The 13,215-nt window shown below is 38.2% G+C and overlaps 1 protein-coding gene across 7 annotated transcripts in view; it reads left to right on the forward strand.

Annotated features, from left to right (window-relative positions):
- The window catches only part of OSBPL9 (oxysterol binding protein like 9), a 124,690-nt gene that overhangs the window by 63,997 nt on the left and 47,478 nt on the right, over positions 1 to 13,215 (forward strand). Inside the window, exon 1 of one of the 7 annotated variants that reach the window (XM_054572947.1) lies at positions 4,459 to 4,525. The exons of 4 other annotated variants lie outside the window; for them this stretch is intronic. Coding sequence is in view for 1 of the 3 variants with exons in the window: in XM_054572938.1 (XP_054428913.1) it covers positions 4,678 to 4,704 (27 nt within the window). In the remaining 2 variants the exon portion in view is untranslated. 2 more of the 7 variants (XM_054572938.1, XM_054572956.1) reach the window with 2 other exon arrangements.

The following is a 13,215-nucleotide window of genomic DNA, read 5'->3' on the forward strand; positions in this document are numbered from 1 at the left end:
AATATTCTTTAAAGTAGTACACGAATTCTGTATAAAGTGTTCTTTTCATCTTTAAAGCCATACATAAAGTTGGCTTATTTTTTACTCAGTAGACTTCTTGCCCTTTTAAAGATGCCCCACTCTGAACCTTAGTGTTTTTATTTTTAATTGTTCCATATAAAACAATATGCATCTGGTGAGATGCAGCCAGAAGGAAATTTAGAGGGTTTTTTGTTATTGTTTTTTTTGTCTTATATTAGTTTTTAATTTTTTCTAGTTTTATTGAGAAATAATTGACATACATCACTATATAAGTTTAATGTGGGTGTACAGCATTATTGGTTTTTTTACACTTGTTAATCACCGTAATCTATTCTTCTTTATCTTGGGAAAAAAGTACAAATTTAGTTTAATCACTTAGTTATGTAATTCAGAAATAAGTATTGAAGATCTTTTTGATACATGGGTAGGTAATCAGTTGTCATACATGTGTTTAAGGCATTGGTTACTTAACTTTCTTCTGTAACAACTTGTAGATTTCCTTAAAAACACTTGAGTTGCCAAATTTACTTAGAAGTCCTACAGTTTTTTGGAGTGAAATGGGTAAAGTTGCTTTGTGTTGTATAATTAATCTTCATTTTAAATGCTATATCTTTTATGCACACTAACTTTATAGTGGAATTAGAAATATGAGAACTATATATCTATAACAAATACTTATCTATAGTATAATATTGTGGACTATAGCTATGACCTCTTTAAATATATATGCAATTGATGTAAACTCAGTATTATTATTAAGTGACTGTCATAAATTGTATTCTCAATTGCCATTACCCCTAATCAGACACGTAAGCCTGTCAATAAAAACTAATGATAATTTGGCCCACTAAATTTTTACAGCAACTTAACTGTTTGCATTAAACTGTCAAAAATGATAGTACATTAGATTTTGAAACTACTGACCCATGATGATGGGAGGTTTAGAGGACACTTTAACAAAACAGCACTTGAGAAGACACTGTTAAATACAAAGTCCTTGATGACCCCATAGGTCTTTTTGTCTAGTTGGGAAGATGAGACATAAGCACAAAAAAGAACTGGTAAGCAAGAATTATATAAATAACTATTATGTCTCTTATGTAAGGGTCAAACTGTATAGTACATAGACAGAATTAGAGATATAGGCTTTTCCCCCCGGGCCTGGAGAACTGTTTAATCAGCTAATACTGAATTAAGTCCTTTGGTCAGCTCAGGCACAAAATTTACTGCTAGAAAAGCAGATAATAAAGAAAATTTAAAATGGTATCAGTGGAAGTTGTTACACATTGACCTAGTCCATCTGGCAAAAATTAATATATTTTTCCTGCATCACTGTTTATTGTTTGATATTTATCATGGGATTGTTTATTTTCAGAATCTATTCCCATACGAAATCTATTATTGAGCACCTAATATGTGCCAGCCATTTGGCTAAAGACCGAGGATGATATTTAACAAAATCAGATATGTAGATCCTTGCCTCATTAAGCTTACAGTCTAGTGGTGAACATAAATATCAAAGAATAATGCAAATAATCAGATTTAAAAATGGACATTAGATCTGAACATTTTCCCAAAGAAGATGTATCGATAACCAACAGGTACATGAAAAGATGCTCAACATCATTAATGATCTGGGGATTGAAAATCAAAACCACAATGAGATACCACATCACACCTGTTAGCATGGTTGGAATTACGAAAAAGATAAGAAATAACAAGTGTTGATGAGGATGTGGAGCAAAGAGAACCCTTGCGTACTGCTGTGCAACCGCTATGGAAAACAGTATGGAGGTTCCTCCAAAAATTAAATGTAGAACTATCATATGATCCAGTAATTCCACATCTGGGTATTTATCTGAAGAAAATGTAAACACTAATTCAGAAAGATCCATGCACCTCCATGTTCATTGCAGCATTATTTTACAATAGCCAAGATATGGAAACAACCTAAGTGTCTATTGATGGATGAATGGATAAAGCAATTATAGTGCACGCACACACAATAGAATATTTCTTGTCATTTGAGACAACATGGATGGACCTGGAGGGCATTATGCTAAGTGAAACAAGTCAGGCAAAGACCACGACCATATGATCTCTCTGTGGAATCTAAATACAAAACAAGCTCATAAATACAGAAATGGAGTGGTGGTTGCAAGAAGTGGGGAATAGGGGGTTTAGGAGAAATTTGTGAACTGTTTTTTTAAATTTTAAATAAACTGAACAAAATTTTTTTAAAAAGAATAATGCAAATAGAAAGCAGAGGAGTGGTTGGAGGGATTGACTGCTTAAGGGGCACAGGGAAATTTTGTGGCACGGGAACTGTTCTGTTATATGTATGCATACATTTATCAAAATATATTGAACTGCACATCTAAAATGGATGCATTCTTTTGTATGCAAATTCAAACTCAAAGTTAATTAAAAAGAAAAACTCATACATGTAAAATAGCTGCGATAAGTTTCACATAGGAGAGTTGCATGGACTATGAGAACATAATAGGAAGAATTCACATAGGTAGGGAGATGATAAGTAGAGGTACAATGAATGGAGTTTGGGGATTGGTGTCAAAGGGAGAGTGTAAAAGACAGGAATAAAAGCATGTGCCAAGGTCCTGAGGTTGGAAGGTGCATGGCAAATTGAGGAAGCTTGAAAAAGGTCATTATGTGGAGTGCAGAAAACCAGAGTGGAAGGTATAAGCTGGAGCTAGTGGGCAAGCAGGGCTAAACCTTGCAAGGCCGTTGTTAAAGACTGAGGTGTATCCTAAGCACGATAAAATGCATTTGAAGTTCTTTATTTGGGGGATGGGGTGATGAGGGTGTAATGAAATTGGTTTTGGAAACCAATTACTGTGACTGTAGTGTTCAGAATTAATTGGAGGAGCCAGGGCAGATCTAGGGAGACTTTACTAAGATTATTGCAAGTGGCTAGGACCTGTAATTGTGTGGTGGTGATGGAGACATGTGGACAGAACTGAGAATGTATTTGGAAGGTAAAAATGACAACACTTGGTGATGGATTGAATGTGAAATGAGGAAAGTGTTAAGGAAGGACTGCTAGGTTTATGGTTTGCATAATAGAGTGGATGGTAGTGGTTTTCATTTACTGACACAGGGGGCTCTGGAAGAGGACCAGGCTTTTGAGGAGTGAATGTGGGACGAAGTAAGTACCTTTGGTATTGGACATTTTTTTTTATCCTCACCTGAGGACATTTTTTTCATTGCTTTTGAGAGAGGGAGAGACAGAGACAGAGGAGGAACGATGGAGGGAGGGAGGCAGAGAGTGGGGGAGGGATGGTGGGAGGGGAAGTGAGGAGGGGGGAAGAAAGAGAGAGAGAGAGAAACATTGATTGGTTGTGTTCTTGTATGTGCCTTGAGCAGGATGGAGTCCACAGCCTGGTTATGGACCCTGACTGGGAACCGAACGGTGACTTTTTGGTCTCTGGGATGACGCTCCAACCAACCGAGCCACACTGGCCAGGGCTGTTATTGGACATTTTGAAAAAATTAAAAAAAACCCCACAAAACTGAAGGAATCTTTAACAGATACATCAAGCATTTATTGAGGCTTTTGTGTGCAGTTTGCATTAGGTTAGTTGTAGAGGGTAGCAGTAGACCACAAAAGTTTATTGGTCGCTTAGGAGTTACGGGTATATATAAATAGCCGTAAGGAAAAATAGTAAGAGCAGTAAAAGAGTGTCCTCAGATCAGTAAGTTATTCATGACTGTGATTTCCCTGCATTTTGGAGGGATGATTCTGTCAAGGTCCTCTAAGTCTGAATTTTTTATCTAATTTGAGGCTATGACATTTGGATTCCTGAAGCATGTTCACAGGCCACCTACATTCCTTATGGAGCTGTGGCATAACAGCAGGCCCACGGTGTTTCCCTGGATTTTTAAATAAAACAGGCACCCATGCTTTTGTTTATTGATACAGTGTCTCCACCTCCCCTCACTGCCTCCTCCTCTTCAGCACTTCCCCAGCATGCGAAACAAACAGCTTTCCGGAAGTAAGCAAAAACAGTTTATCAACATGAAACTCGGCTCCGCGGCTGACAAAATATTTGGAGATGTTAAGCTAGAAACCGATGGGTGTAAACCACGTTTGTGTCTGTGCCCGGGCCCTTGTTTAGTCCCCGCTCTATAGGAAACGCGGGGCAGAAGGCCGGAAAGCCAAGCTGAGCTCTCTCCGGCGCTGACCTCGCTTTCCTGGGGGCGGCAGCCGTGTGTCCGAAGCTCGGGTGAGGCCGAACCCCTGTCCGGTGGGGTCTGGGCGGGGCCGGGGAACTGGAGAGCCGGCTGAGTGCCCACACGCCGCTGCGTGCCAGTCCCTCCGTGGCCTGCTCTCTCCCGCCTCTCCACCCCAAAATCCATCGTCAGCCTCTCACCTCCCTACAGCAGGTGACCCGTGGCCAATCGCCAGGGGTCTCTTTGCCAGGAGTCGACAGGCCCAGCCAATCGGTGCGGCCCCTAGGCCGGGGAGGGGCCGGGCCGGACAGGGGTAAGGGTAAGGGGGTGCCCCGGGGACCAGCTGAACCTGGCAGGACTGTGTGTGTGCTGCCCGGAGATCTGCGTGGGGGGGAGAAAAAGGGGTGCTCGGAAGTGGCCCCCGGCTCCCTCCCCTGGAGGCACAGAGGGCGGGGGCCTTGGCGAATGGCTTTCTTGCCGGCCAGCTGCGGAGTGAGTAGACCCCAGGGGTCTGGGAGAGGGTCCGGACCCCACCCCTGAGTACCTGGGGCCTTGGGCGCGAATGTTTTCTCCCCACCTCCTTCCCGGCTCCCCCTGGGGTGAGTACGCCGACGTGGCCGCCCAGGCCCTCTCATCCCCGGGAGCTCTCCTCACTTCCCCTGCGGGGATGAGTTGAGGCTGAGGCTAGGGCCCTCTTGTTCCATCGAGAGGTCATTAGCCACCAAACCAGATTGGAGAGAATCTCTTCCTCTTTTTCGATTCATTTTTGTGTAACTGTTTTCCTTTCTAAAGCTATCTCAAGATATTATTTATTTTAAACACAAACGTTAAGCTTTCTCTTAATGTGAAAGCTTAATTTTGACCAGTTGCCCCTTACTAGAATCTTCAGTTACAAGCCAAACATTTTATGTTGTTGTTTTATTTTTGGCACTGTGTTCTTGCCTGGCCCCGTTTCTGTATGTGTAATTAATTACGGATGTTGTTATTTGTGAGTATGTGTGTGGGGAGGGACTTGGATTATGCTTTTTGGCTATTTTGTGCAAAAATACTGAAAACTTTGGAATAGTTTATGGGGCTCATGAAAACTGAAAGGAAAGGTTTAGCTTCTCAGCACTGCTTAGTTATGGAAATGTGAGTGTAATGAATAGACTGGGAAGCATATTTGAATCATGCATTTTTTGCAGCATCCATACTGTAATTTTCGTTATGAAAGAGTGAGAGATGAATTGAACTTTTTGCTAATTTGAAGTAACATTTGGTTTTACTTGTTGATTAAACTACTTACTTTCAGCTGTGTAGGAAATTAAAAACAAATCAAGTAATTATTTCTCCTAGTTTGAGTGGTGAAGCTGGGAAGGATCTTAAAATAGTAGTTGCAGTTTGGAGAGCTTTTGTAGTGAACTTTAATTTGGAAATTCTCACCCACTATTTGTGAATCATCCCCCAGTACATTGCCTGTATTGAATTGAGTAGGTGATAGAGGCCTTTAATGAGTAGTGTTAACATCCCTCATTCACCTGCACTTAAATTTTTTTAAACTTTGACTTTTTGTGCAGCTGAACAATAAGACAACTGGATAAAATCACCATATTACCTTTCCTAGCACAGGGAAGATAGAAACCACTAAAAATCAGATTTTTGGTCTGAGAGCTTAAATGGGAAATAAGAGAGAGAACAGAGATGCCAGATGTGTTTCCAGACTGTCCTGAGTTTAGTGTTCACAGAGATAACATCACACTTCGAGTGCCCCTCCATACATAGCAAAGGCTGTGGTCACATCCATTTTGATATTTATAAAGTTCTAGATGGTATAAATATATATATATGTTAATGTGAAAAGATTATGTGTGGCAGTAATCTAACCACTTAACCATTCCACCATTGATGTGAAGATCAGCAGAGAATTTAGTCCAGTGTAAATTTCGTTCAGCCAGGAAAGCATTTTGTGATACTAATATATTCTGCTGATTGGAAAATTTAGGCAGTTGCCTGGTTTGCAGTCTCTTGCTTGAGAAAGAGGATATTGGGCTTTTATTCTAAAAAGGAAATTCTAGAATGTCCCCAGGGAGATGTCAAGTTCTATCAATAGCTAAACTTTATAGTGTAGAGTGATAACTGATGTTTATGGGGATTCTGTAGAAGAAGACAGTTTTTATGATTCCTGTAATGTACTTAGCCTGAAGTTATATCCAAGATTTTTCTGGAAAGGTTTAAACAAAGATTACTTTTGAAGTAATAGTTTTTAGGCTGAAATATAACTAATCCAAGTATCTCTCCCTAAAAGTTCCACCACACAGAGGCCATTTACAGCTACTTTCTCCCTCCTTGGTTTTCCATGTCCATCACCAGGTCCTAGTGAACTTGCCTTAGTAATAGCTCTTTGATGTGGTCTCCTTTTCCCCACACGGTAATGCTTTAATTCAGGCCCTCATCGTCTCTTACCTAGACTTTTGCAAAACATTTTCTTACCTAAACGTTTGCCAAGCCTTCTAAACAATCTCTCAATCACTAGGCTCTCTCTCCCCATACTCTATCCAAAATCAGATCCAAGTGGACCACTCTTGCACTTAACAGTCTGTTTTGTGTTCCTTTTCCAAAGTCCAGCTGTGTGGCATGTCCTTCAAGGCCCTTTACAACCTGGTCCTAATTTTTCTCTTTTGAGTCTGGACTTACCTGCAAGTGCTCTACCCAAGGCATCTACTCTAGCCCTGTGAACTGTTAATCATTTAGAGCATGCCATAGCCTTTCATAGCCCTTTGTCCTTTCACAGCCTTTCCCTCCTGCTTAGAATTACAGTTGTTCAGAAATCTGTCAAGTGACAAATATCTAGCTCTTCCTTTAACACACAGCTTGTGTGTTACTTCTTGTTTTTCTTCAGGCAAAGTGAGTTAGAATTTGACCTTTCTGTGCTACAGCACTTCTTCATATCTATATTACAACCGTCACTAGTTTGCACTGTACATTTTTTGTTCATGTACCTGATTCTTGTAGGCACCGATCTCCTAGCGATCAGAGGTCCTTTCCCCTCTTTTTATCCCCACGGCCTTTGCCTTTAGTCCAGTGCTTGGCACATAGTATGTCCTCAAATGAATGCTTTTTAAATGATCAAAATATGTAATTTAATTATTTCCTAAGTGTGCAGACCTTTGACTCAGTTGTATTGTAATTAAGTTTATTCCTGTGAGTTAGAAACGTTTCCAAAGTCACCAGGCTCCCTGATTGCTGCCACACCTGAGAGACAAGTTTGGAGAAAATGCTTGGAAACTATGTTATAAATGGTGAGCAGATTCGCAGACAAGCTGTGCACGCGTGCCCCCCCCCCCCCGCCATTTATATTGACCTCTAATATAGTTGAAAGAATGCTAATAGCAGTGCCACCGCAAAATTGGTTCTGTGATAGTATCATAGGTAAAAGAGATTGTTGCTGGCTAGAGAAGTTAGGGAGACTGCTTGTAAGGGGTGCAGTTTGAGTTCATTCCAGAAGATTAGGTAATGATTAATTATATTCGCTAGTATCTGTATTATCCTTAAAGATGCCCTTTGAAAGTGGTGATAGCACCTGGCACATAAGAGATATTCAGTGGATATTTGTGTAATGAAGGAATAGGAGTGGTTGCTCTCTGTGTGTCTGTGTGTATGCGGGAGGGAAACGGGGAGAGGGAGAGACTGAGACTGAGACCCAGACTTGTCCTTTCCACATTGGAGTTCATTTGTTTCTGGAGGCATCAGTGAGAACTTTGCTTCTTTGCTCTATTGACTGAACAGCTTATTTTGTTTTTTCCCAAATGTGCCACCTGAAACAAGTTATTCTGCTTACTCAGTTGTTTCTTCACATTCCCTGCATTCCAGAGCGTGTTTTAAAATCTGGTTTCTTTATGTTTCTTTCACTCAGTTTTAAAGTTACACTAAATGATGAGAGTTTACTTGTGTTTTTTGTAATTGTCACCCGAGGATATGTTCATTGCTTTTACAGAAGGCTGGGGGGCGGGGAGGAGAGAAACACCAATGTGAGGGAGAAGCATTGAAGGGTTGCCTCCCTTCCTGTGAGCGCCCTGACCCGGGATGGAACCCGCAGCCTAGGTATGTGTCCTGACAATCCTCTGGTTTCTGGTTAGGGTTAGCTGATGGGAGGCAGCACTAGAAGGTAGAAGGAAGAAAAGAGAATCTTTGAAGGTATTTTATCTTGCTCCTTCTCTGATTTGGTACTTTTCTGTCAGTGGCTATTATCTACGACTAGAGTGTCCTTTGAATAGCTCCTCCTCTGATTCATCCCGGTAACAAACATTATCCTCTTCCTTGTTTCTTCAACTTGGGGTTGTGAAGGCTTCCTTGCCTTTTCTAATTCCCGAGTAGTTCAGCATCCCTTGTTAGTTTCCTTAACCCTGCCCTCATTTCATTAAAGCGAAGTTCAGACAGCCCATCTGATCATGCTGTTTCCAGCGGGGCCCACTGCTGTAACACTTTCCCCCTCTACGTCTCTGTCCAAATCCTGCGCTCTAATAAAATGTTACCTTTGTGAAACCTTACTCATCCCCCTTAACTTTCTCCTTGGTGTCCCTTAGTACCTCTCCCATAACACCTATTTTACCATGCTTGATTAAGTTATTTGTAGACAGGTGTTTATCTCTTCTAATAGATTTGAAACTTCTCCTGGGGAGGGCCTGTATCTATTTCACCTTGCCACCCCCAGATCATCCAGAGGGTACCATACTCATAAGAGAGTCCCATGGAATAAATCATTATTGTAACGCTGAATTCTAAGCCCAGAGTAACATGAGTAAAACAGTGCTCATGAGAAGACTTGGCATGAGACTGTGAGTTCTTAGGGGGAGATCTTAGTTGTCATTACTGGGTCTTGCTTCTTGTACTGTCTATATAGAACAATGTCTTTCCTCCTATTCAATTTCTCATTTTTTCCCCCTAAAAATTTTTAATTAGCCTCAAAAAAATTCAGCACCTATATGTATAAAATAAATACTTTGTAATAACTGAGTTGTTACAATTTTTTCATGAATACTCTGATTTTTGATCTGCAAGAACTTCTTGTGCTTTGATTACTTTTTATGTTTAAATGTCAACAGGTAGTCACATTTCAGAATTCCTCATTTCATTCATTTATAAAATTTTTATTGACTACTTACTACAAGCCAACACTAGCCAGGGGGATACAGAAGAGAACAAAACAAAGTACTGTCTTTATGGGCATATATTCTAGTCGTATTTCAGACCATCTTGATAGATTTCTGACAATTAAGTTAAATCAGGGTAATTTTGTGTTACACTTGAAACAGCGTTAGTAATAACTGAACCTGTTTCCTTCTGCTTGATATTTACTGGCAGGTAAAATCAGATATATAAAAACTGTTTTGGCATATATAATTTTTTACAGATAAATGCCAAGCCAAGTATAGAATTTTTTCTTTTTATTTCATGGTTATTGTTTTTGCTCTATTTGTTTGGTTTGTGTGGGATACAAGCCTTTTAGGACTCAATGTCTATTTGGTCTGACTAGTTTATCATTTAGCTCGCTTGGGTGTTAATTTTCTATGAGATATTTTTTGTACATGGAGATCCAGTTTTGTTTTGTTTTGTTTTTTTAACAATCAAAGAGACATTTATTAAAGATACAAGAAACATTGTACATAAGACAATGACACCTCAGTCCCCTTCAAAGTAGGCACCTTGGGACCTCATAAGCTCTCCCAATTGCAACATGGTATTCCTTCTTCTCTGGTAGCAGAAGCCTCAGAATAAATTTTGCCAAGACATGTTTCATACCAAGACCCTGCGTCAAAATCTCAGACACAGCAGTTTTTAGAATCCCCACAGCAGCTCCTAGTTCTTGCACAGTCAGTTGCTGATCTTTGTTGGCTGCAGCCCATACACATTCAACATTCTCAGAGATCTAGTTTTGTTAGAGGAATGTATGGTTTTATTTTTGAAAACATAATCAAATTATCAGCAAGGATTATACTATGAATGAGAATTCTGCAGTTATTTAGAAATATAACTACTAAATCACTCAGTTTAAGGATTTGTGTTTTTAATGTGAATTCCTTCTAGTTATTCATAGAGCAACTTTTTAAGAAACTTACTTAAAACTTTTGTTTATGGTGGACCCCTAAAAATAGAGGCATTTTGCTTTCCAAAATACAGTGAAGCTGAATGATAGGTAGTACTCTGAGGCTAGAAAGGGGAAGAATGTATTTTTTTCCATCTCATACTAGTGAGCGACTCAGAGCTTATTTAAATCCTGGAATGACTGACTTAATCTATGACTTTTAAGAAAGTTATTGCTGGTAGCCTGATCAACTAATGCTTGAAAAGAAAAATTTTGACTGACTGCCAATATCACGTGATCAAAAAGTGCTTTCTTGGGAATGATGTAGTAGGTGTTTTTGCGTTTTATGAATTTGCTTTTTTGAATGTTGAGTCACGATCATGTTATTAGTGAGAGGACATGGGGGAAATGCTTAGGTGTTCTGCTCTGCTTTACTGGCCATTTTTCTTCTCAGCATTTATTCCAGGACTGTAGTGATTGCTAACTTTAAGTGCTTTTTTGCTAGTTTGTACTTTATCTTAAAGGATGTTAGAAATTTGTTATGCTTTATTTTACTTTGCTTGGAAAGGCAAATCTAAGCAGCTTCAGCATTGCCAAATTTACTTTCTTAAAACATTTTAGCATTTTGAAGATAATGTTAAAAGTAATGCCGACGATTTTGCAAGGGAAAAGTTAAAAATTTTTTGAAAAATATTTATCATTTGTACAGTTTCTATTTTATACATAAAGCTTTTTAATTTAAATTAAATGCATACTTATAAGAACTCAGACAACATGAATGTATAAAGCACAAAACTAAAAGAGTTCCTGTCTCAAATGCCCCCTTTCCCTCAATCCCTACTCCTCAGGAATAACATATATGTTTCATGTGTTCACTTATTTCAGGTGCGTGCGTGTGTGTGTGCGTGCGTGTGTGTGTGAATAAAATAGTTAAAAAAAGTGTAACTTCTGTATTACTCATGTCTCCACTTACTTAGCATAAGGTAAACACTCAGTTAATACTAATTGATTTGAATTCTGGTGTCTTTTATTTCTGTAGTTTGCTTTCTACATTCAGAGCCTATGAACTCACATTTAATGTTAAGTAACTTACTGCATTCTGAAACCTCCTAAGCAATTTATTTGCCTTCCAGACATTTATATTTCTAAAATGCTAGTTACATCTTTTTTAGAGAGCGATATCATGCAATTTCTTGGTCAAATGGGGACTTTTGAAAGTGTGGAGGTTGCTAATAATTTTGCTGAGACAACAGGCATAAACAGGGACTATTTTAAACAAAATAGGATCTACTTATTAACTTTAAGTTTTTATTTGTTTTATATGGATTTGACAATAACTTTTTATATGGTTTTATTACGTAAATTGAGAGAGGCTTTTGGAAGGACAAGCTATCAATAGAGGAAAATGGTACTAATTCCATACTTGTTTTGTGCAGTTGTTTGAGTAACCAAATCATTTTATGGAATCAATATTAGTGCTTTATTCTATAAGTCAAAAGGTTACTGAACAGTTGTCAGTATTAGATGAAGAAATCATAAAGAGTAAGCTGTTGTGCTGAAAGTTTTGATTAAAGTTCATGAATTTTGGCACTGGTGTCTGTAACTGATTCCTGTTTGACAAAGTAGTTCTTTTTGTCCCAACTAAATGAGCAGTTCAGCTTTGTTTTGTGGCATTTTTTAAACAGAAACGTAATGTTATGCATATTAATTATGTATATAATGCATATTTTCTTTGTAAATTTAAAGATAAAAATGATTCTACTTTTCAGAGAACTAATGTTTTCAGAAATCGGATTATTTTATGCAAAAAGGCTCTCTTAATATTGTTTGAGTCTTTGTTACAAGGTAATAATTCAGTGCAATTTACCTTTTGTGATTGAGTCATGATACCCAACTCTTTTCTGAACATCTCATATGAAACCTTTTTTTTGATTTGTTGTCCAAGACTCTAGTTTATCACTTGTTTTGTCTGTTGCTCATACCTTTTTGATTACTGTAATTTTCTTCAGAGTTCAACTTACTATTTGTTTTCTTCTTTTTTTTTGAAGGAATGTTAAATACAATTTGTACTTTATCTTTTTTTTTTATTATAGATCTCTATTAAAATTGCATGCGTTTTATGGTATTATTGAGCTATTAGTTCATTTCATTTTTTTCCATCATACCTTCATTGAGTTCTTTCTACATGTTAGGCTCTGCTCTAAGGCCTGGGATGCAGTGGTGGTGAATCTTGGTTATTATTCTAAATTATGAAGAGGAAGAAGAACATCTGCTATTGTGTTACTTTACACATACTCTTTTCTTTTGTTTTTCTAACAACCTTAAGTGGTAATTATACCCATCTCTAGTGAGAAAGGGGAAGTGGAGAAAGTAACTTGGGCAGACTGACTATACAGGTAATATGTTAGGAAGCTGAAGATTCAGAATTTAAAAACTAGATCAGTCTAACTTTAATGCACATGCTTATTTTCACTATATCAAGCTCTTTGGGGCAGTTTTTAGATTATATTTATTTTAGTGTTCTTATGCTATGAATTCTTTTCAAATATCATTGTGATTTAATAGAAAAGTATAGTGGACTTGAAATCCAAGGACTGGGTTGCAATCTCAATTTTAAAAAAATCCCAGCTGGTTGATTTAGGTAAGCACTTATAAGATAGGGTTACTCTTTATCTACCTTACTTACTATCTTCCTTACTGTGTTGTGATAATGAAATGAGAAAATTTGGAAAGCATATAATAGAGAACATAATACCCAGAAAAAGATTTTAATATATATTATGCATCCTTAGTGAATCCAGAACTATGAAAAAAGACCCTAATTTTTAGGGCATTCTTGGGGTACCTAGCAGTTGTTTGTAAGAAGCCTATAGCTACCATGTTTATAAAAAAAGAACCTATTAGTTTGGAGCCTTAAATTATCAGGACACTGATTTAAGTGG

Source organism: Pteronotus mesoamericanus, unplaced genomic scaffold, assembly GCF_021234165.1.
Source record: "Pteronotus mesoamericanus isolate MK-2021 breed Mesoamerican mustached bat unplaced genomic scaffold, CSHL_Meso_final contig_105, whole genome shotgun sequence".
Taxonomy (NCBI): domain Eukaryota; kingdom Metazoa; phylum Chordata; class Mammalia; order Chiroptera; family Mormoopidae; genus Pteronotus; species Pteronotus mesoamericanus.